This window comes from Pogoniulus pusillus, chromosome 2 (assembly GCF_015220805.1).
Source record: "Pogoniulus pusillus isolate bPogPus1 chromosome 2, bPogPus1.pri, whole genome shotgun sequence".
Taxonomy (NCBI): domain Eukaryota; kingdom Metazoa; phylum Chordata; class Aves; order Piciformes; family Lybiidae; genus Pogoniulus; species Pogoniulus pusillus.
In genome coordinates, this window is record NC_087265.1 from 39,832,501 (window position 1) to 39,857,785 (window position 25,285).

At 41.1% G+C, this 25,285-nt stretch overlaps 1 protein-coding gene across 4 annotated transcripts in view; it reads right to left on the reverse strand.

Moving 5' to 3' along the window:
* OSBPL6 (oxysterol binding protein like 6) overlaps window positions 1-25,285 on the reverse strand; it is a 54,294-nt gene that overhangs the window by 23,066 nt on the left and 5,943 nt on the right. For 2 of the 4 annotated variants that reach the window (XM_064162068.1, XM_064162050.1), the window contains exons 2-9: window positions 14,987-15,082; window positions 11,836-11,958; window positions 9,891-9,944; window positions 9,075-9,188; window positions 8,791-8,955; window positions 8,130-8,262; window positions 7,609-7,712; window positions 6,599-6,691 (exon numbers count right to left, since the gene is read on the reverse strand). In XM_064162068.1, the coding sequence (XP_064018138.1) occupies window positions 6,599-6,691; window positions 7,609-7,712; window positions 8,130-8,262; window positions 8,791-8,955; window positions 9,075-9,188; window positions 9,891-9,944; window positions 11,836-11,958; window positions 14,987-15,082 (882 nt within the window). Of the gene's footprint in view, window positions 1-1,389; window positions 1,465-6,598; window positions 6,692-7,608; window positions 7,713-8,129; window positions 8,263-8,790; window positions 8,956-9,074; window positions 9,189-9,890; window positions 9,945-11,835; window positions 11,959-14,986; window positions 15,083-25,285 lie in introns of all 4 variants that reach the window. The other 2 variants (XM_064162041.1, XM_064162059.1) reach the window with 2 other exon arrangements.

A 25,285-nucleotide genomic window follows, 5' to 3' on the forward strand; every position in this document is an offset into this window, starting at 1 on the left:
CACTGCAAGAGCTGCAAAGACATTTTGGTGCCTCTAATTTTCCTTTCTCCTGAGTTTTTCTGAGCTCCTCGAAGACCTCTCTCAACAAGTCCTCACTTCATCTGCAGGCAGCAACTCAGCATCTCCCTGCCTTCCAATCTAAATCCAGTTGTATTTGTTCCACTTAATCACTCCCTGCTACAGTTCTTGCCAATGCTGTTTAACTACTGCTGAACCTACCGGTTAGGGCCTCTTGCTGACACCACTCCACCAGGTAAACTGAACAGCAGGTTGATTTCTCTGCTAGGCAGGCAGACTCATGAGGTCAGAATATCAACCTATTACTGAGCATTCAGCATCAATTGCTCATGGGGGATTAAATTTAGATTAGTTGATTTGGGAACTGGAGAAACACCAGTTTCTCTCATGATTTTCAGGAGGGCCTAACAGCAAGAATTCTGTCATTCAGGCAGCAAGCAGTCAGGCTTAAGCAGAAGTTATCTCTAACCTAGAGGATGTTAGCTATGGGCTGGAGCAGCAGACCTTGGAATATTTTAGCCTGGTGAAGACATTCACTGTTTGGGCTAGGTCAGGTGTATGTTTTTAAAGCTCACTTCAATCTTTGGCTACACTGAGCCCTCCCTGCCTAGCTCTTGTACTAATCAGTTGATGGATTACCATTAATGTCCATATTATGCATTACTAGTATGAGCTTTCCTGATGACACAGCATCTGAAGATACCCTTCTGATACTAATTTGATTTCACAAACAGTGCTTCCCCTTCCCAACTCTCAGCCCCTGTGCTGATTTCATAGCTCCAGATTTTGTGTCAAGAACTTAAGGAATAAGCAAAAGTAAACACAGACATTAGAGGTAGTAATATGACTTTTTGGGATTATGGAATGTAAACAGAAAGTGTCTCAAATGAAAAGGCTACTCTTCTACTACCTCAAGAAACAACCAAAATTAAACCAAACAAACAAAAAGAGGAGGAAGAAAAAAGAAATCTGTAAGCTTTGTAATTCCATGGTTGCTTGCAATAATTCTCCTTCTTCTGCTGTCTGGCTAGAGACTGGCACAAGAGTCTTTTAAAAGGAACTGCTAACTTCTTGCCAGTTTGTCTAGTGTATAGCAGATTATTTCAAAGACACTCTCAGAGTGGAGGGACTGAGTTTAACCATCACTTGCACTTGCATAAAGGAGGAGGAACATGTACCACATGAACAAGCTCAGACCTACATTTATCCAGTTCACTTGTCAGGCCTGACAACTTCTAAGAAACTCAGCTCAGAGTGGGTAGCATGAATAGCTCCAAAAAGTGCAAGAAACATTTTCATGAACTTATTACACATTCCAGTTACACAGCTTCCCATCTTTAGAGCTAGCCCTTGATTTTTAAGTCCACTCACTGTTGTAGCCACTGCAGCTGCTAGTCTCTGCCGGCGACGTGTTGAGCTGAACTGGCCCTTCGGTGCTGGCCCTTCCTGACAGTGAATGCAAGAGAAGGAAGTAGAAAAAGAGAAGGGAAGGGGTGATGGGACACAGGAAGATGAAAGGTGATCAGAAAAGGGAGAGGGAGAGTCTTTAAGTGGATTTCAATTTTGTTAACTCTTACGGCCTACATATTCTGAGGACAATGTTTTCAGTTGTGTATGCCAGAGACTACTTCACTAAAATTATCTCCAGATGAGTTGGGCTTCAGTGCACTAAGACTGCCAAAAAAAACAGGATCAAAAAACCCCACCAAAACAACCTGCTAACATTGCCATTCGATCATAAGGCAACTATGGAATGAGAAAACCAAAAGGATGCTATGGCATGGCAGAAAACACAATAAAGCAAACTCCTCCTGGTGCTCACTTAACTCATCTAGAAGATTAATTCTGAGACTCTGACTTTGCATTACTGAAGTGCATAAATATGGTAACTGAAGATGCATGCACCTCAATGGTGAAACTTCTCAGTGTGCATGTTACAGTAAACTTGCTTAAGTAAACATTCCTGTACACAACCGTAGCATTTCTGTGCCTCTGCTTGATCCTGCTTGTTCCTTTTCCTCACACACCACTTCTTTGAGTTCCAACTACTTCTCCCATACAATACTGAAGGTTTGGCTTCCAAACCAATGTGAAAACTTAAAGTAGCATAGATAAAACCTGAGTATCTGAACAACTATTCATCTTCTCCATGCCTAACTTGTGGCCTCATCCTGCTTAATTTCACTTTTATTTTACTTTAAAGAAAATTCCTGGAACATTTAAGTCAAGCAAGATATTGTCTAATGCAGAGGAGCGCCACACATGTCATAAAGTGCTCCTATTTAATGTCTAGTCCAAATATTATTTTAAAGCCATTTTAAGACTTTAGAAGATTAGAAAAGCCACCTTCCTGCTTTTAGAAAAGAAAAATCAATCCCTTCATATTTTTCTTCCTCTATATGTTCACATATCAGCATTTGAAAATCTATACACAGTTTTATTTTTTTCTGAAAGCAGCCTGGGTGCTATAAAAACAGCAATGGTATAGGCTGGTTACATGGACACCATGATGAAGAACAAAATATTATCATTCCATTACTACTCGAATGGTTTCACTTTCATAACATTCTAACAAGTAGAGCCACTGTACCTGAGAATGGCCATATGCCCCACCCTCTGGCTGATACTAGTGGCAGTGCTACTGACAATGGAAAGGTTGTTTAATGATCACAAGAGCAGCAGCCTTGCTTTGCAGGATTTTGGAACATTCTCACTTAAAAAAAAACATGTACATAACCTCTTAAACAAAGAGCACAGACTTTGTTAAAGAACAGAGTGTACCACATGCATAATGTAAAGCTCTTTATGCTCTATAGAAGTATGTCTGTCTTGTGAATAAGAGTTTGGAAGAATACTCTTGTTTAACTAATAGGGACATAAAAATATACAGACAGGCATATGCATATATATAAAAGCAAGATTATGAATGCAGTATGCATTATTAAAATGGGATCAACGAGCTCTGCAGAAGGACACACACCCCTCAACACAAAAGAGAGGTAATAATGTTAGTTACAATAGACTTATTTAAGGAAAAAATTAATAAGCCAGTCTTTGGGTCCAGCTTCATTTCTGAGCTGAAAACCAGAGTGGAGCAAGTTAACTTTTCAGGTTGCTCCATGGTTCATAGTTCTCTATTCAACTAGCCTCCTTGAAAGAAAAAAAAGAGCTTTGAAACGTCTCAACTCTGAGTTTTTCAGGGAAACTAAATGAACATTAGTTCATTTTATTGCTTTTCAGTCACTTTTTCTTTAATTTATTTCAAAGATCTTTAGATTGTCGTGAGAATGACAAATTGGTCTTCCATCCAAAAGGGGGAAAAAACCAACCTTTCACTTCTGTACAAAAGCATAATTTCTAAAATGAAAGAGCAGCAGTCAACCTGTTGTTGCAGGCCATTTTCATAGGACTTTAAACAGCAAGCTTTTGAAAACAAAATACAACTCCTTCCTGCAAGCAATCTTTCTTCAGAGAAGCAGCCCATGTATTACTCCTGAGTAAAGTCTTGTAAATTAAGATGTTAATTCTAAATAATTTATCAGCAATAAACCCTCTAACCTGGAGACATAGAAATAGCTGCCATGCTCAATTTTACTTTGGGGTGTAACCCCACACTAGTTATCAGAATTAATTGAGTGAGAAAAGTTAAAGCTAACTGTGTACAGAATTGGTACACGTAACTGGTAAATATCTACTTCTAAGAAACAAAGCAAACAGCTTTTCTTACAAGTATGTTTATAACACATTCTGTAATATGAATGCTAAGAGGAATGTTTGGAATAGTAACATTAAATGTAGTGATTCTATAGAATAGTCTGAATATTATACACTGGAACATAAGCCATGGACAGGCGAGAGTGCATGAGCTCAGCAAGTGCTGAGTTGAGATAAAATGGAAGGTTGGAATGACCTTAGAGAATGGTGTAGCAAATATAAACAAATGTAAGGCTGGAGTCTGTGGTTTTTGCCTATCTCTGCTGACTTAGATTGTTTAGACACCATGTACGTGTTGCTGAGAGAATATGATGAATGTCTACGCTAATTAGTATGTAATCCTAACACAAATATATGCAACCAATTTGAGTCTAACATGATTTGTAACCTTCTTATGTAGCCTTCTGATGGAAAGTATATAAACCCATGCTTGGGGTACAAAAAACTGGAACTTGCTTATGTTAAGCATTGCCCTGTCTCTTATTCTTCGGATGCCCATGGCATCCAGCCCGTGGCAGAGGAATACAATAAAAACAACACACTGGTAACAAGTAGTAAACAAAATCTGTGTGGGAGAGTTCTCTCCTTACATTTCACACAGTGGATGCTACACTAGCAAAAAAAAACAACCTCCTTCCCCATTACTCGTGGACAAAACACTTACATAGAAAGCTCTCTAACTTCTATGTTCCGCAGAAGGATGGCTCTCTCCATCAGACTATCAGAGGATCTTTTGATGGTAGCTAATGACTAAAATAAATATTTTAAGTACTTTAAATGGAATTAATAGTGCCCTCAGCTTTAAGTTAGTATGTTAGTGACAGCATTATCCTTTAAAACTAATGAGATGTATGGAGGCCTGGGGAAAGGAAAAGGACAACAGAAGTTTTCTTAGTACCAAATGCCAATGATTTAATAGTAAATTATGTATTTGCACCATGAGGAAATGGTCACAAATTATCACAGTTTATAAAGAGTTGGAGTAGTCTTGGAAAAATGACCTATAAGAAAGGTCAGTGAAGCTAGGAAGAACTAACAGAGGAAGAAAATGGGACTGTAAGCATAACAAGCACCAAGGCATACAAGGAAACCCATATTTTAGCGGAGTGGCAACATGAACAGACTAGGAATAGCACGATGAGTCAGAACAGGACCATCTTCCACAGATCACAGGTTTAGAATATTCATGGGACAAGACAGCCTTTGGAAGAATAAACAGTGTGTTGAGCCCATCAAACTAGACAAGATAAGAGAAGGTAAAAAGGAGTCTTCACCTTCCATATAATTCAGAATAATTTTGTTGTCTCTCTTTCACTGCTTTATTTATAAATCAGTCATCAATAGGCATGTTCTCCTCTAACAAAGCTTGCCAGGAGTTAATGTTGACATAGGTTAGGCAGAGTTCTGCATAGGCAGGCCCATGCAGAACAGTGTCATGAACACAATCTCTCTCAGAGGAACTTGAAAACCAACTCTATTCAAGAATTCCAGGAGCTGAGGCACAACTTCTGCCAAGCCACAAATATCCGTTTGTCAGTCAGGTGACAAAATGATAGAAGCCCAGGCCAGTGCCACTTTGGCAAACTGTGGGCAGCAAAGGAACAGCTCATAATTCCTCGTGATCTGTTCTGGAGGTCAGAGGCATCATAGATTGCTTTCATCACTCCATTGTCATTTTTGTGGAGAGGAGTTTCTTTGAGACCACTGCAGCATGAAAAAAGAGCATGCAGTGTTGCCTCTGCCTCTTCACAGGCACCAGGTACTTGCATCAAATTTCCTGATTATTTTTATTTGCTTATGTTATTCAGCAGCAGGGAAACACAGTGATCCTTCAAATGCAGGTAATAGGACATGACATCAACCAGCAAAATTCCTTTGTTAATAAACCTTTTTAATCCTAATAGATGATTCATTGTTCAGTTTGTGATTTATCTTGTATAACAGGTAGAAAGAAAAATCACCTAAAAAGGATGCAGTGAGGAAGCTGATGAAACTACAGATACTTCTTTCCTTAAGATTATAAATCTTAAATGAGTCATAGAGGGCTCCTTACTCTGGTGCTGAGTCATAGAAAGCTCCTTATTGTGCCTCAAGGGGACATAATAAAGGCTTTCAAAGTTTGCATGAATTTCAAGGAATTAAATGGATCAAAAGTTGCTGACGTTCATTTATTCCATAGCAGATAGCACAGTGATGATTGTTAGCTCCCGAAGTCAACTGAATATAGTTTTCATTATCAGTTCCTCAGTTGCAAAAGAGATTAAGTTTTGGATCAGGCCTCAAAACACACAACCACTGACAGAACACAGTAAATCACCCTAGATCTGGCAGCAACACAAGTGCATTATGCTTACTTCACTTCCTATGCAGGATGGGGATAAATTCTTTCTTTATTCTGTTTGCTCCCATATTAGCCTTTTCAATAACAGAAGGCTTGTAGAAATACCTATCATTGGTAACATTCATACCACAGGTCTTGACAAAGACAGCTAGTCTGTTTAGTGTTTCATTCATGTTTTCTGCTCTTAGCTTGAGGTCGCTTGCTCAACTGCCTCTCTTGGCAAGTTTGAGATAGAACATCAGTATCCCGTGTGCTGCAGGTGCACTGGCATTTTGCACCTTAACCAACTAGTATTCACATCCTTCTCCTTTCCCTAGATGGCAATGTTTTCAAATGAATGAAAGATAAAAAAAAATCAACACTTTTCTCACTGTCTTCTCTAGATTTTAAGCACCAAACTGAGATTTCATTTACTTCATCAGTAGCGTAGGCAACAGTACACTAACTTCCAATTTTCAGCTGATAGATCGTTTCATGAGTAAAAGTTAAAAGTACAGTGAAAAATAAAACACCGTGGTTCAGTACCTGAAGTTGAATTTTTGCATCTTTGCTGACACTTTTTGTTCTCCATCGTCTTGTGACCCGCTTGTCTTTCTTTGAAATATCTACACAGTTAGCCTACATTACACAAATAGTTAGAAGTGACAAAGTACTATTAAGTAGACATAAGCAACACAGACAGCATAGCCAGTTAGTAAAGAATTGTAGCATTAGACATCTACAAGTTAAAAAGGAAGGAGAAGAATGCCACTGCTGGGGCTCGTAACTGTAGCAATGGCCAGTAGCTATCCATGCACTGCTATAAACACATGGCATAGTTAGCTCACTTAGCAAAACTACAGGTACACTTTCTTTATGTGTGCACAATATTTAGGACCAGGTCTTGAAATCCTTATGGATTTCTGTTCCGGTACCACTCAGAGAAATGCAGTTAACCTTCTCCTGCAATCAATGGTGAGTCTTTTTATCTCATTGAAAACTAGACTTCCCAAAGCACCAACACCACTAGGAGATTTGTATACTCAAGGGGACTCAGTGAAAAAGGAAGAAAGGATCTAGGAACTTCTGTTGCTTTTTTTGTGGTCAAGAGGAAAACTCACCCTGAACTGGGAAACAGTCCAACCCTTGGGACCTTTGTACTATGCCCTCTTTTCTAGAGCATGCAACTTCATCTTTGAGGGTCATTGGGTCTCCACTCCTTAAAAACTTAAAATGATATCTTACTCAGCACAATAAAAATGCCTTAAATACAATTTCAATGCATACATGTATTTCTATTCTAACAGTTCTCAGTTTTGCTTTGCAAATTGCTTAATAATTTGATTTGTCCTACTTAAATATTTAATACATCTTATTTGTTTAATGCATGAAACATTATTACATATCATTAAGACACAAGCATAAGATAAACCTTTCTTCCAAGGATTACTGTGATTTAAGATAATTACTCTGAGTCAATAGACAATATCTCTGCATTTCTCTTAACATAAAGAACAAATGTTTCAGTGTGATGGTTTATGTTTTATCATATTTACCTGCATGTCTGTGAAATTTGGGGCTGACTGAGTTCTCTGCAGTATTTCTAAATTTTGAAGAAGTTTACTGAGTTCCACAAGGTTTGACTGACAATGAGCAAGATCTAATAGATACAAAACAAAAATGTATTTAGGTTATTTAGGTGCTTCAGTTCAGACTTTTTTTTCCCCGATGATGTTCATAACAGGCACTTTATTGCATTATAAAAATTAAATGTCCCAATTCCCAGTGGTAAGCCATTTAAGTAAAAGCTTGATTGTTAGAGATGTTGAGCACTTATTATTTTTATGAGAATCAGCAACAAGTCTGATTGTATTTTAATAATAATATCCATTAAGATAATATAGACTATTAAGATAAATTTCAAAAGCAACATCCCAAAACACGGAGAGAAGTTCCTACCACAAGAGCCACTTTGCGTTCGTGTAAAGATGCAACTTAAGCAGTTAACTGACTGTTTCTTATTTTATAATAACAAGAACTCTGGCTGAAAACAAGGCATGAAAAGGTAAAGACTAACCTTCTGCACATCTGTCCATCTCTTCAGAGTCCTGCAACCAGGCTGCTACTTTACTCTGACCAGTAGTGCAGGTGGCAGGAAGGCTGTTACTGCAAGGTATAGGAGACTGCCAGGGTAAGCTATTCTGTTGCACCTAAGGCATAATAAAATGCTTACATTTACTCTTGCTACGTTGCTCAGCCAGTGTAATCATCAGACTACTTAAGAAAAAGAAAATAAAATATGCATTGTGATTTCAGTGACATCTGAGATTTGACTAGATAGTTCCCCAGGATGGACATTTTTCTGAAGAGCATGTAGGAGAACCAAACGAAGAACCTCACAAGCAAACTGTGTTGGCTAACCACTAGTTAAGAAAAGATGCTGTCTAAGATGAAAAACATTATCATAGAGTGAAGAGACAGATTTATCCCTGATGACAAAGGCAAGTGCAAATTGTTCTGGGTACAGTGAACTCTTTGCAAGATCTCTGCAGCAGCAGATTAATGAAGGCAGCAATAAAGCTAAATTAGACTGTCTTTCAACTGCACACACTCACAGCTTTTTGATGGCCATTAGTCCCCACAGTGGAAACTCCTACTGCATTTCAAACACAGCCCACTGAAATTGCCCATAAGCAAGCCCAGCAGGCATGACTTTTCAACAAAAGAACACTACAAACCTTTCCTTCTGACACATTAGCAGCTGGCGAAGACTCTGTAGTAGAGGCTGAAGGGAAGATATGAAAGCTGGCATCTCTCGGAGATCTCACAATCTCATTCTGACGGTACAGCCGGTGGTGGCGCAATTTTGAAACCCATGCATCAAATGAATCCTGGGACTTCACCTGGAAACAAAGTCACTATCAGTAAAGCATTAAAACTACAACTTTCCTGCACATCTTTTATAGTTTCATTTATTTCCAGTGTGGATAAAAGGGAAATAAGTATTTGTGCCAGTTTTTACCTTCAGATGGTAGATGTGTTCCTCTGTGTCAAGATCTATTCTACGAGCCTTCTTTTTTATAGACATAACTGATAAACCAACATCAATGCTCCCATGGACTTTACCTTTCTGTATCTAAAATTAAAAAAACAGGGTAACCAATTGGTAGTATAATGCACTTCACTATATTTAACAGAAAAATATCTGATGCTGAAACGGTTTCCCATTTTATGAATGTTTTAATATAAAGCCATACTGAAAAATAAAACCTGTAGTCAGACTAACCACTTACTTAATCTCTATCTCACAAGTGCTCAATATAGAGCCAACTCCAAAATTCGAGTGTGGTGGTTCACACCACTACACAGCTACAGGTAATTGAGCTGCAGAGAAAATTAGACAGCACTCAGCTCCCTGCTGCTACCACTTGATAGTTATTGGTATCAGATCTAAGTAATTGAATGCTACCACTTATATCTCGAGTACACTGTAATCACTTCTCTGTTCTAGCCACAGATCTCAGAATAATCAGCTCTGATTGAGATAAAAATTGAGAAGGAGAAATACATGGTCAGGATAATCTCAAGCATCTTCGATAAATACATTAATTTAAGTAACATAGGTTTTATTTTCATTTAAGCAAGAAAAGGTAGAATTCCTGAGGACAGAACCAAACCAATACCTTACATGGTTTCCATATGCAGATCTCTCACTGAATCCATCAACAACTTTCATATGTGCACTCTAATAAGTATGTCCAGAACCAGTCTGAGATATAATCACCTGGGCAGGCTGACTTTCAATACAATTTTTTTAATGGTCTTCAGTTTTACTTACATCAATTGGTGACTTTGAATATTTCAACATTCCATTATCCAGGACAAAAAACCTCTGAGAAGAAAAAAGAAAATGAAAATTATTTCTTAATGAGCAGATGAAATTTAAACTGTGTACAATAATTCACCTTCAAAAGAAAAGGATTACTTTGTAGCAATTCAGGAATGTTTGTGGGCTTGAAAGAGAGGATAAATACATTATTGAATAATTTTCTTGCTTGTGTTGTAGACTTAATTTAAGAAACCTCACTAGTGGGGTATTTCAACCAATTCAATAACCTCTATAAGAAAGACACCAATTCAAAAGGTTTATGTCTGGTTTCTTCCTGGTTTAACTCCCACAGGAGATGGCCAAATTTCAAACTAACAACCTACCTGCAGTACCTAGAAACAGAAAGGTTTTTCCTAGTGAAATATCTACATATCAAAAGAAAGACCCACATATGAATACTCTTGTGGTTTCCTTGATTCCCATCTGGGAAAAAAATGCATGTTGTGAGACACTGACTGCTCTGCCATTCAAAACTTTGTGCCTCATGGCAGACCCCTAAACACTCAAGTAAAGATGAGATTGTAGTTTGTGTTGATCATACATTTTTTAGCTGTAATCTAGCTAACACAGGTATTGGTGCAAGTGTCAACATTACAGTATTCATAGCAACACAGCTGGGTGATGACAGAGGTTATGTTTCAGGTGTTAGCCATTGGTACGATGGGAACCTCGGTATCTCCACTGACCTGGTCAACAGGGCTAGGCTAACCTGACAGTTTGTATCCATGCCCTTGCTACACTTTTATTATGCTGAGTGGCCCTTACAGCAGAGAGTGAAATCTCCTACACACATCATATTTATCCTGCAACTGAAATTGCCCTAAGCTTGTGTGTACCAGACCACTCGACCTGCACTATGGACAAGTTAGCACAGCATAAAGCTATAGCTAAGCAGGAAACCCAGACTTGAAGTGAGATTCACTGACTGGTCTTCACCATCATGAACTTTCAAAACATTAATTTATAGAAACTAATTCGTATGTTTAGAGTCTAACCTAAAGCACTAACCTATGTTAAAAATATACACCACAGCAAAATTGTATCCCCCGTTCTTTAAGCTGCCTGGTACAGAAGAGAAAGCCAATATTTTCATCATGTTAACCTGTTAAGTCAACTCTATGAGCACGGTCAGCAGTTAGATAGTAGAAAATACCTCCTTGAAGAGGATTCTGGAAAAAAGGTCACTCACAGAACAGCTGGCACCAAAATCTCACACAGGGTAAGAAAGCAGTGCTTTCCTGAAGTCATAACTTTTTAAATAAGATGTAAGAACAATAGGAGGGAGTTTGGTTCTGTCTGGTCATTTTACCTAGGTATGGTCATTAATGGACTTTACAAGAATATCATATTCATTTCACATTGATCTGCCTCCCCACACACAGAAGACAATTACCTTTCCTCATATTTCATCCCAAAACATACTGCACTTAAGAAAATGATAAGGTACTCTACTGTAATGAAGTCCTGTTCACTCAAATCTAACCCCAAGGTAATGTTGAGGTATATGGCTACATTTTTGTGCTGTGGTCTAGTCGGTTGCACAGGGCTGGGTGCTAGGTTGGACTGGATGATCTTGGAGGTCTCTTCCAACCTGGCTGATTCTATGATTTTGTTATAAATGTTGAACAAGGTGAAAGACATACTGGTTAAATCTCTCAAACCACAAGGTATCCACTGCATTATTTACACCTGGATTTTTAATATGTTAGGCAGGAAGCACTGCAACTTGGAAGCCATGAGCTGTGTGTGCAAGCTAATTCTTTACAAAATTAAAGGAAAAGTTACACACCAAAATGCTGGGCATTTATTTGACAACCTATTTTCCTTTAGAAAAAAAGGGGAAAAAATCCCAATTCAAAAAACAAGGTAATAATCTGTTTTATGAGGAATTTACCTTGTGCCAACCTTTTAGAGGCCATTTTCTCTTTTTCAGCATGAAACCTTCATGCTTGTCTGGCTTCTGGACATTGGTCTGGCCAATTTTCAGACCCTCTATGATTTCCCAGCTGTCAGGTTCCTGGTGAAAAAGTATGATGATACATTGATTAATCAACTATGTACACACATGATGAAAAATTGCACAAATTCTCCAGTACAAGACAAAAGGAAAAGAAAGGAAGTTTGGGAGAGAAATAAGTACCAGGAAAGGTCATGGAGCAGGTCACATCGAATGCCATCATATGTCATACAGACAACAACCAGGGGATCAGTCCAAGTCAGCATGGGTTTATGAGGGGCAGGTCTTGCCTGACCTATCTGATCTCTTTCTATGACAAGATACTTGGCTACTGGGTGAGGGAAAGGCTGTCGATGTTGTATTTGTAGACTTTCCAAAAGCCTTTGACACTGTTCCTCACAGAATTCTTGTAGACAAATTGGCTACTCATGGCTTGGATGAGCACACTGTCTCCTAGATAAAGCACTGGCTGGATGACAGGGCTCAGAGGGTGGTGGTCAATGGAGTTAAATGTGGGTGGTCACTAGTGGTGCTCCTCAGGGATCTGTGCTGGGACCTGTTCTTTTTAACATCTTTGTTGATGACCTTGGTTCAGAGATAGAGAGTGACATCAGTAAGTTTGCAGAAGACACCAAGTTAGGTGGCAGTGTTGATTTGAATGAGGATAGAGAGGCTCTACAGAGGGACCTGGATAGATTGGATCCATGGGCCAACATTAATGGGATGAGTTTCAACAAGGCCAAATGCCAGGTCCTGCACTTGAGTCACAACAACCCCAAGCAATGCTACAGGCTTGGGGAACTGTGGCTGCAGAGCTGCCTGGCAGAAAGAGATCTCGAGGTTGTAATAGAAAGGCAGATGAATATGAGCCAGCATTGTGCCCAGGCAGCCAAGAAGGCCAGTGGCATCCTGGCTTGCATTAAAAATGCTATATCCATCAGGCATAGGGAGGTGATTGTCCCCTTGTACTCGGCTTTAGTGAGGTCACACCTCAAGCATTGCATTCAGTTTTGGCACCACAATACAGTAGAGGTGTGGAGGTGCTGGAGCAGGTCCAGAGGAGGGCAATAAAGCTGGTGAAGGGCCTGGAGGATAAATCTTATGAGGAGTGACTGAGGGAGCTGGGGCTGTTTGGTTTGAAAAAGAGGAGGCTGAGGGGAGACCTCATTGCTGTCTACCTGAAGGGACATCATGGAGAGGCTAGCGCTGGTCTCTTCTCACAGGTAACTGGAGACAGAACAAGGGGGAATGGCCTCAAGCTGAGACTGGGTGGGTTTAGAATGGACATTAGGAAAAACTTTTTTATGGAGAGAGTTGTCAGGCACTAGAATGAGCTGCCCAGGGAGGTGGTTGAATCACCCACTCTGGATGTGATTAAAGGTGATTTGGATGTGGTGCTTAGGGATATGGTTTAAGGTGACTCTTGCAGAGTAGGGTTATAGGTTGGCCTTGGTGATCCTGAGGGTCTTTTCCAACCTGGATGTTTCTGTGATTCTGTGATTTCAGATACAACCAGCTGTGTATCTTTCAGGGAGCCAATTAAAGCATATTCCTTGTAAACAAATGACAATTTGAACAACTCAAGCCAGGCTTATAATATACCATAATTAACAGCTAAAGAACACTATTTCTAAAGAGAAAAAAGTCATGCCTTTATTTCTGTTCTTTTCCTACTACTCTAATAAATAATATTATGTACCAATTAAAAAATCTCCTACTGCTTGCTCACTTAGACTCTGTTTTACTGATTGCACCCTACAAAGTTGTAAACTTGCATTTTCTGAGCTGATTGGTCACAGCTCCCAGCGATGTTATGAAAAGTTACCAAGAAAGGAAGGTAGCTGTACAGCATCAAACATTTAAAAGTGGAGAAAACCCTGTCTTCTCCATCTCCCACAAAACTGTTCAAGGTCAAGCACTGCCATTCATAACACCTCCAAGTGAGTCACAGCATTGACCACATTAATACTACTATTATGAAAATATGATTGCAAAAGTAACACAATTTTCAATAAGACCTTGTTATTTCTGGTATAGTGAAAAGCTCTATCCCAGATGATTTTCAAAAGAAATGTTTACTCTGTTTAGTTTTCCCTGCATTAACTATAAACTGGAACTATCCCAGTGCCTGTAAAGACCATGCTCGAAAGCTGTCTTTTGACTTCTCTGTATTGTGCTTGGACATTCTACTTCCTCTACTGTAAAGGGAAGCACATACGCATTACTTTTTCACTACAAAGAAGTACTGGTACTTGAGGGAAGAAAATTAAACTAGGAGTCCTGTGAGTTGAGCAGAGAATATCTCCCCACAACCCTGCCAACTGATTCTTCACCATATTGATTTCTCTTTTAGATGATCAGCTGCAGGCATAAGTCTTTTATCTACTAGATAACATCAGTATTGATTACTTCTCAACAAGGAATCACACAATCTCATATAGCTATTCATTTAAACAAACAGCCTGATGCAGAAGGACAAAATAAGCAATTATTCAGTGCAATGCAGATACCTGTCTTCTGATGTGCCAATTTCTAGTCTTATAGTCTCTGAGGCTTCTGGGGGCCATCCATGTGCAGAAAAACCTCCAGACCACCACCAGCTTTGAAATCCTTAATTTTGTTAATATAACACTTACTGGGTTTAAATTGGAAGATGGGAGATTTAAACTAGAAATTGGAAGAGGGGAGATTTAAATTAGATGTTAGGAAGAAGTTCTTTACAGTGAAGGTGGTGAAACACTGGCACAGGTTGCCCAGGGAGGTTGTGGATGCTCCCTCCCTGGAGGTGTTCAAGGTTAGGTTGGATAAGACCTTGAGCAACCTGTTCTAGTAGTGGGAGGTGTCCCTGCCTAAAGCAGGGGGTTGGAACTAGATGGTCTTTGAGGTCTCTTCCAACCTAAAGCATTCCATGATTCTATGATTTTATAGACTGGCCACTCTGGCACCTCCGCTGAGGAATGGGAAGCCTGAGAGGATGCTCACAATATACTCAATGGCTGAATCATAGAAAACACTATCACAAAGCTGTTAGTCAAACTATATTGCAACTAGAGGGAAGCTCATCACCCTAGCCCATGCTTTTGCTTACCTTGGATAGCGATATAGGGTCACTTTCAAGGAACTGCTTGCTGAAGGAAGGGTCTGTGCTTCCTGAAGAAGCCTTCCGCTCCAAAATATGAACACTCTTTAAAAAAAAGGGGGGGGGACACAGACAATTAAAGATAATTTATCATTCAATCCTATTTTTTAAAATACACATTCAGTAATGAACGACCAATCATTACACTCCTTACATAAATATCAGCATCATGGCTCAAAACACACCAAGTACTACCCATACATAGTAACACTGCACAGACAGTTTGCCCTCCGAGACAGTACACATCTCTTTGGACAATACACATCTCTTTCCTTCCTTCTTCTGTTTAGTTTTTTAATTATTGGTATTTAAATTAATTAATCTGTTCAGCATAGAAATTACTGGGAACTAAAACAAAAACAAAAGCCAGGAAAGACAAGTGATGTAGTTTTACCCACAGAGATGCAAAGTCCTAGCCAGACCTATCAGGTTTTCTGCCAAGATGCAAGGCACAATACATCTACTGTGCAGACAGCCCTGTCCCACTGTTACACAAAAGATATTACTACCTCTAACAAATTCGTTATCACACCTTAGTATTTTGTTATTGGCTTCTCAACTGAGGTGTAGTAACTCATTAGAGGAGTGCTTTTAATAGATTAAAGTTTTTCACATGTTACTGAGCCTCACCTGATGAGCTTAATGATCTTAAACCATCACAGCTGTTTTTACATATGACAATAGGATAAAGTTCTTCATCTTAGAATCACAGAATCATAGAATCAGTCAGGGTTGGAAGGACCACAAGGATCATCTAGTTCCAATCCCCCTGCCATGGCCAGGGACACTCTACCTACCCTAGAGCAGACTGGCCACAGTCTCATCCAGCCTGGCCTTAAACACCTCCAGCCATGGGGCCTCAACCACCTCCCTGGGCAACCCATTCCAGACTCTCACCACTCTCATGCTGAACAACTTCCTCCTCACATTCAGCCTGAACCTACCCACCTCTAGCTTTGCTCCATTCCCCCTAGTCCTGTCACTCCCTGATATCCTGAAAAGTCCCTCCCCAGGTTTTTTTGTAGGCCCCCTTCAGATACTGGATGGCCACAATAAGGTCACCTCAGAGCTTTCTCTTCTCCAGATTGAACATCCTCAACTCTTTCAGTCTGTGCTCATAGCAGAGCTGCTCCAGCCCTCTGATCATCCCAGTGGCCCTTCTCTGGACACACTCCAGCACATCCACATATTTGTTGTAATGAGGGCTCCAGAACTGGTTGCAGTACTGCAGGTGGGGTCTCACCAGAGCACAGTAGAGGGAAGAACCACCTCCCTCAACCTGCTGGCCACACTTCTTCTGATGCAGCCCAGGATCCAGTTGGCCCTCCGGGCTGCAAGTGCACACTGATGGCTCATGTTGAGCTTCTCATCCACCAGTACTCCCAAGTCCCTCTCCTCAGGGCTGCTCTCCAGCCACTCACTGCCCAGCCTGGATTTGTGCTTGGAATTGCCCCAACCCAGATGCAGGACACTGCACTTGGTCTTGTTGAACCTCATGAGGTTGGCTTGTGCCCACCTCTCCTGCCTGTCCAGGTCCCTCTGGATGACATCCCTGCCCTCCAGTGTGTCTGCTGCACCACACAGCTTGGTGTCGTCAGCAAACTTGCTGAGGCTGCACTCAATGCTTCTGTCCGTGTCACTGACAAAGATGTTGAACAAGACTGGTCCCAGGACTGATCCCTGAGGGACTCCGCTTGTCACTGGCCTCCACTTGGACATGGACCCACTGACAGCCACTCTTTGGGTGCTGCCATCAAGCCAGTTCTTTATCCATCTCATGGTCCACCCATCAAACCCATGGTTCACCAGATTGGAGACCAAAAGATCTTCAAAGCATGGTACAAAAAAGAAATACATAATGTAACAACTAGTCTTGAAAAACCCATTATTCTTAAAAGACTCCTAAAATGTCTTTCCATTTACCAGAAGCATCTCACTCATATTTTGTAGAAGACAAAGTTGTTTGTTTTTCCCTACAAGAGAAAACAGCCATGTTTTGCTTGCCGAGATTTCCACTTGGTTCTCTCATGACGTTTTGCTACATCCTGTATTTCTACTTGGTAAGAATTCTACCACAACATGTCAGTAGCATCCCTTTGACATGTAATAAAACTATTTCATTTCCAGCTCTTGTAACACAAGGGCAAACTTAAAATTGCAATTACTCTCCAAGAAGAGTAAGCTTTTCTCAACTGAAACCAACAACTGACTTTAGTTCACAGTTAAGCTTTGTAACATTCACCGAAGAAGAGTTCACAAGATTACAAGTGACAGCAGAAACAATCACAGAATACAAAACCACAGACAAAGAGTAAATATTGTTGTTTATACAGATAACTGAGTGCCTAAAAGCTATAACCAAACTAAATGAAAATAAGCACTGTTGTTTATGGAAGCGCATGTGTAACAAACAAAGACAGCATCTTGCTGCAGAGCAATGCAGATCTTCAATGTTCTCTTACAATTTGCATCTGTGAATAAGAATGGGAAAATATGGGGATTGTCTTTGTTGTCAGTGGAGATTAATAACGATCTGTGACACTATGCAACAATAACTGGCATTTATTTTCAGTTACTTTTGAATTAATTTTGCAGTAACAAAAGTGGAAAAGTAGCAGTGTTTTCTTACTGCCACATTCCCCTGGGCCAGCCAGGAGAAACTTTGTCATCTATGCCTTGAAATTTTCTACTTTATCAAAGAACAGCCAATCTTACTATTTAGCCCAATGTCTGCTACTAGCCAGGTGAGAAAAATGTTTGCATTTATGTAACACAAGTTGCCACATTACATATCAAATAATTAAATACGCTTCTTTAGGCTGAGCACCACAAATTTACCAATAATAAACTATGATAAGGTTTGCTCATTGAATAGATAAAATTTATGTAGAATGCTACATTTAATATGTGATGGTGGGCAGAGGCCAATGGGATGAGATTTAACAAGGCCAACTGCAGGGTTCTGCACTTTGGCCACAACAACCCCAAGCAGCACTACAGGCTGGTGACAGAGTGGCTGGAGAGCAGCCAGGCAGAAAGGGACCTGGGGATACTGATAGATAGTAGCTGAACATGAGCCAGCAGTGTGCCCAGGTGGCCAAGAGAGCCAATAGCATCCCGGCCTGGATCAGGAACAGTGTGGCCAGTAGGACTGTACTCAACACTGGTCAGGCCACACCTTGAGTCCTGTGTCCAGTTCTGGGCCCCTCAATTCAAGAGAGATGCTGAGGTGCTGAAACATGTCCAGAGAAGGGCAACAAGGCTGGTGAGAGGCCTGGAACACAGCCCTGTGAGGAGAGGCTGAGGGAGCTGGGGGTGTGCAGCCTGGAGAAAAGGAGGCTCAGGGGTGATCTCATTGCTGTCTACAACTACCTGAAAGGAAGTTGGAGCGAGGTGGGGGATGGTCTCTTCTCCCAGGCAATGAGCAATAGAACAAGGGGACACAGTGTTGAATTGTGCCTGGGGAAGTCTAGGCTGGATGTTAGGAGGAAGTTCTTCACAGAGAGTGATTGGCATTGGAATGGGCTGCCCAGGGAGGTGGTGGAGTCACCGTGCCTGGAGGTGTTCAAGAAAAGACTGGATGAGGCACTTAGTGCCATGGTCTAGATGACTGGATAGGGCTGGACGATAGGTTGGAGTGGATGATCTTGGAGGTCTCTTCCAACCTGGCTGATTCTATGATATAAAATATATTATGATATAAAATATAAAAGAAAGCCTAAATCTGTTCCTCTGAGGAAGATGAAAATATCACTTGACTAGCACAATCAGGACAATTCCCAACTTTCTTGCCAGCTTTGTTTGGCAGGCAAGAATCCTTCCATCTTGAGATGGAGCAATGCCCAACACAGATGTTCTGAAGGTCTCATATGAAGCAGCTGGTGCAGTTTGTTGTTACATAACTGCAATTTCATTTTGTACAATATTTACAGTGGAGTAACCCAACAGCCTCTGGCTTGCCAGATTTCCAGTGACATTTATAACCATATGATTTTAAGGCAAAAGGAGTTTGGGCCTGTTGTGGTTTTTTTCTCATTTAAAATCAGACCTCAATCATTACAGGTCCATTTCAATTGAGAACTACATTATTAGCAAACTGCACTTTAATGAATACTGACTTACTGAGCTCTTTATTTGAAAATATGAACACTTCAAAAATAAAATTGCCTTTTTTACATTCTCTATTTCAAGAAATGTAGTCTTGTTGTCTGTAAATGTCTGCTTTTCATTTCCTTTCTGTCATGATCACCATCCCACTGACACAAAATACCGTCTGTGAATTTGTTTAACAACAGTTAGGGCTCATCTAGTCACTAAAGAGGAGGCTCAGGGGTGACCTTATTGCTGTCTACAACTACCTGAGGGGTGGTTGTGGCCAGGAGGAGGTTGCTCTCTTCTCTCAGGTGGCCAGCACCAGAACGAGAGGACACAGCCTCAAGCTGCGCCAGGGGAGATTTAGGCTGGAGGTGAGGAGAAAGTTCTTCGCTGAGAGAGTCATTGGACACTGGAATGGGCTGCCCGGGGAGGTGGTGGAGTCGCCATCCCTGGAGCTGTTCAAGGCAAGGTTGGACGTGGCACTTGGTGCCATGGTCTAGCCTTGAGCTCTGTGGTAAAGGGTTGGACTTGATGATCTGTGAGGTCTCTTCCAACCCTGATGATACTGTGATACTGTGTAAATGTGTTCTCCATTAACTCCTCACACTTCCAAAAGGGAACAAAGAGGAGAAATAATATACAAGTATGCACAAAACCAATACTGAACTGAACTGAACTGTCCTGATGGCAATTAATCACCATCACATCTGATGCTGTGGCAGAAGTCCCAGACTGGACTCAGCAGCAGTCAAGAACCAGATTCAGGACCTGGACTCCAGAACTGGATTCAAGAACTCACCAATTTGGATCAAAGGCAGAACAGAGAGAGTCTTCCTCAGACACCAGTCACTGAAAAATACAGCTCTACACTTGTGATCCCTCAGTTTCATACCAAATGCAATGTATCTAGAATGGAATGCCTTGCTGGTCAGTTTAGAGCCATCTGGCCTGTCCACTCTTCCCCACAGGTGTGGCCTTTTACTCTGCACCCCCAAAACAGTACACCAAGTGACCTTGGCCTGTGTACCAGCCCTTGCTACTAACTAGAGGCATTATCACTACTAGAAGCAGACACTGTTATCATCAGCAAGGGCAGTTACTTAGGAAAGACTGAGCTCAAAGGTAAAATCGCTGAACAGAGTCATAGAATCATAGAATCATAGAATCATAGAATCAACCAGGTTGGAAGAGACCTCCAAGATCATCGAGTCCAACCTATCACCCAGCCCTAGCCAGTCAACTAGACCATGGCACTGAGTGCCTCATCCAGTCTTTTCTTGAAGACCCCCAGGGACGGTGCCTCCACCACCTCCCTGGGCAGCCCATTCCAATGGGAAATCACTCTCTCTGTGAAAAACTTCTTCCTAACATCCAGCCTATACCTACCCTGGCACAACTTGAGACTGTGTCCCCTCTACCCTGGCACAACTTGAGACTGTGTCTGTTCTGTTCTAACTCAAACCAGTCGTTGTGACATGACTCTGGCATAATATTAAGAAGCATTACTTGGTGTGAAATGTTTTCTACTAATTAATGTTATTTTTCTGAAAAATTACAGCTAGAAATTGCACAGTAGTTTGACACTTTGAAAAGCAGCTATTTTTATAATGCTGGAAGTTCTGTTATTTAGCATCACAGCAATAAAATTTATTTTGATCTTGTATTTGTTACCAAGCTTTAAAAAAAAAAAAAAAACCAAGAATCATAGCACTGGTAAAGGAAGGAGTTAAAAAAAACTGAGGAGATGAAAAAGAAGAAAGAAGCTAATTAATACAGCTTCTGAGTTCTCCCAGGTAACCAGCAATAGAACAAGGGGACACGGTCACAAGTTGTGCCAGGGTAGGTATAGGCTGGATGTTAGGAAGAAGTTCTTCACAGAGAGAGTGATTTCCCATTGGAATGGGCTGCCCAGGGAGGTGGTGGAGGCACCGTCCCTGGGGGTCTTCAAGAAAAGACTGGATGAGGCACTTAGTGCCATGGTCTAGTTGATTGGTTAGGGCTGGGTGATAGGTTGGACTGGATGATCTTGGAGGTCTCTTCCAACCTGGTTGATTCTATGATTCTATGATTCTATGAATAGAAAAATGAATAATCCATTAATCTAGGCATATCAATCAGCCTGGTATTCCAAATCCTCCTGTCCCAAGAATATAGGCAAAGAAAATCAACTTCTGCATTGCTTTGCTCCTGACTTCCCCAGTGCTTCAGGATTACCCATATGCCACACCCATATGTGGCTTGTACCTGCATCATCATAATCTGTGTGCCTCCAGAAATTAAATCAACAAGATGACAAGTCTACCTGAAATTGCTCTGTAACCTCACTGCTAAATCTTAGACCTAGCTACAATCCTTCCTTCACCTTTGAGATTACTATTCACAACATACATTATAAATGTGAGCACACACTTGCCTCAGTGCGCCCCTAACAAGCCCACATGTAGCTAACACAGCCTACATTTGCACAACAGGTAGCTCACAATGAAGAAGAAATGATGGGTTATTGTTTGCTTGCAGCATTCAGCACTGCCCTGGCTTCAGCTTGGATAGAGTTCATTTTCTTCACAAGAAGCTGGGAGGGACTCAGGACCACCTGCTGAACCAGTCAGTGGGCTATGCAACATCATTCTCGTCATCGCAGGGAGCTGGACTGGGTAGCGATGCTGGTTTACTGGCAGCAGTTTGTGGTGAGAGGCAAAGCGTTGGCTGCATCGAGTGTGCATTTTATGTTACTTGGTTTGTATATTAGTTTTAACTATTGCTGTTAGCCCAGTTGTCCATTCCTTCTTTGTATTGCTCTATTAAACTCTTCTTATGTCAACCCACAGCGTTTTGCTCCCAATTCCTCTTGCTCACCCTAAGGAGAATGAGCTGGGGGCGGTTGTGTGAGCAGCCACATGGGGCTCTGCTGTTGTATTAGTTTGAAGCAGGCTAGAATGTTTCGGTGAGAGAAAGTAGATAACTGGCTGTGAAAGGAAAACAATGGTTATGTCTCCTTCCCTCACAGTCTTGCTGAGAGGTATGGGAACAAGAAAGTAAATGTTAGATAACACTTTCTCCATTTTTTTTTTTCTGGCTTCTGGACTCAGCTGCAGCTCCCTAACCTCACTGCCACTAACCTTGCTTCTTAACCTCTTGGCTGGACCTCTTTTCTTCTTAGGTCTGGGGTAAGTTTGAGAGGGGCAGGGGGAAGGTGCAGGGATGGTTGAGAGCCCCTCCTGGGGACTCAGGTTTCTGGGAGGGGAGTTGTGTTTCTGTATTACTTTTAACTTGTCTATTTTTGTATATAACTGTATATACTGTAAATAGCTGCTTGTATATTGTGCTAGGTGTAAATAAATAGCTTCATTTATATTCCCAGAGCTGGAGTACCTTCTAAAGTGTGGGGGGGCGGGTAACAGCCCAACCACCACAGCTGTCTTCTCACAACGAGCAGTCTTCAACACCCATAACCATGGGATCTAGACATACGGTCTTCTACAACTATAATTTAAAAGTAGAGCGTTTTTCTCTGGGTTGTGCTTGGATTTTTGAAATCTGAAGGACTAATTAGTGCATTTTTTAAATGTCCTATTCATTGGCATTCTTTTTGCAGCATGCACAGACCTGTGTTCCTCTGTGAATTCCATTTAGTATGAAGTGCAACGCTTGGTCATTTTCTCTCAACTAAAAGCATTGCATTCCCCAGTTATCTGAAACACAGCAGCAGTAATAAGGTACACAGATTGACTGCAGACACACCAGGCTTTACTACCTTTTAAATGGGGCTATGATATATACTGAGTTACTCTGCACTGTTATTTGCAAATTATATAGCCTTGGAATTTGCTTAAAACTTAGTCTGTTTCTCAGTCAGCTCTGGAATTCCTCCTGTTGATTTTGAAATAAAGACAGAGTCATGAATGTCACTGTGAGACATGGGCAAGTATAAAGCAAAACAACCATGTCTCCATTGGTGTATTTCTCCTTTCTTTCTTCTAATACTGATACTTCCCTGAATCCTCTGAAGCTAGAATTCATTTTGTTAGTGCAGATGTTAGACTGGATGAGGCACTTAGTGCCATGGCCTAGTTGACTGGATAGGGCTGGGGGGATAGGTTGGACTGGATGATCTTAGACGTCTCTTCCAACCTGGTTGATTCTATGATTCTATGTTGTTTCAAACAATTTAAAAAAAGATGGAAAGTAAAATTACATATACATAAGTGTCGTGGTAGGCCTGATAGGCCAAAAATGGGCTTATCCATGGCCTGGCTTGCCCAGGCGTGCTCTTCTGCTCTCCCCCACTTCTGCTGTGGGAGAAACAATCGTGGGAAAGGAGGACTCTGTCTTATCCAGACATGTCCCCCTGCCCCCTCCTCCTTCTGTGCTAGGGGAAGCAACCGTGGGAGGGGAGCACGAAAGCTCTGTTTTCATCTAATGGTCAAGCTTGGCAAAGTGCAATTGAGAGTGATTTGGCACTGGAATGGGCTGTCCAGGGAGGTGGTGGAGTCACCATCCCTGGAGGTGTTCAGGAAAAGCCTGGATGAGGCACTTAGTGCCATGGTCTAGTTGACTGATTCTATGATTCTCTGAATTCCTCTGTGTCTATGTGTGTGTGTGCAGACAATTTTGGATTAAGATGCACTTAGAAAATTAGTGCATAGTTTGATAATATGAGCCAATGTTTAGGGATACCTGAATTATATGAGTATTCATTTTTAAAAAGACACATAAGATTACCTTTTCATAGAATCATAGAATCAGACAGGTCAGAAGAGACCTCCAAGATCATCCAGTCCAACCTAGCACCCAGCCCTGTCCAATCAACTAGACCATGGCACTAAGTGCCTCATCCAGGCTTTGCTTCAACACCTCCAGGGACGGCATTTCACCACTCTCTCTGTGAAGAACTTCCTCCTAACATCCAGCCTATACCTCCCTCAGCACAACTATACTCTCAAGGAAGGTGAGACATGCTTACATTAGTATTAATGTGCATGCATGATAGAATGGGGAAAAAATCAGACAGCAGGAATGAAAGGGTGACTATGTTCTGAAAACACCACTATGTACCTGTCTTAATTTGCATGGGTAACTAAGCTTTTAGGTGAGCAGTTTCCTGGGGTTTGAAACAAGACAGTTACATACACACCATTTCTAATCAAGCCTCTTAAAAAAAAGCTCTTTCTCCATAGTACATATCTACACTACAGCAGTCTCCATGCAGCCTGTAAAGCACTATTTTTAGGGAAGATAACTCAGATAGATAGCAATGTTTAAGATCAGAGAATATGTTCACATGCCCCTGTGGGGCAGCTTGCCAGACACATTATCACTGTCAAGAACCAAGTCAAATCTCCTGCATAGTCTTTTTTCCCTTGCAGGTCTTTCAGACATTGTACTGGCTTGATTTTCCATCCAGGATACCTGTCTCTCCATGACTGCACCACCACATTTTATTTCTGCAACAGCTTTAAGGCCAAGTCTTTCTTAGAAAGAGGCAGGAATTCCCTCTGTTATCTCCCGGATTATACTCTAAAAGTTCTTATTCCCAAACCACTACAGATACTATCAAGGGTAGGGGCACTCATCATCCAAATATCTATTGATTGGAGAGAGCTCATCCAGCATACATGAATACAGACATACTTCTTCTGGTTGCCATGTAGCTACTGTGTAAATTTTAAGCAGAGATAAAGGCACAATGTCTCCTCTCCATTATTTACCTGAAATACTGGCTAACTGGGGAGATGCCAATGGACTGGAGAGTAGCAAATGTAACATCTATCTATGAGACAAGAAGAAAGTAGGATCCAGGAAACTATAGATTTGTCAGCCTGATCTTGGTACCAAGGAAGGTCATGGAGCAGGTACTTAGCTCTGGTGAGGCCACGCCTCATGTATTCTGTTCAGTTTTGGGTACCTCAATACAAGAGAGATATTGGGGTGCTGAGGCAAGTGCAGAGGAGGGCAACAAATCTGGTGACGGACCTAGAGAATAAATCTTATGAGAAGCACCTGAGGGAGCTGGGGCTTTTTAGTCTGAAAAAGAGGAGGCTGAGGAGAGACCTCATTGCTGTCTATAGCTACCTGAAAGGATGTTGTGGAGAAGCTGGTGCTGGTCTGTTCTCACACGTAAACAGTGATAGAACACAATGGAATGTTCTCAAG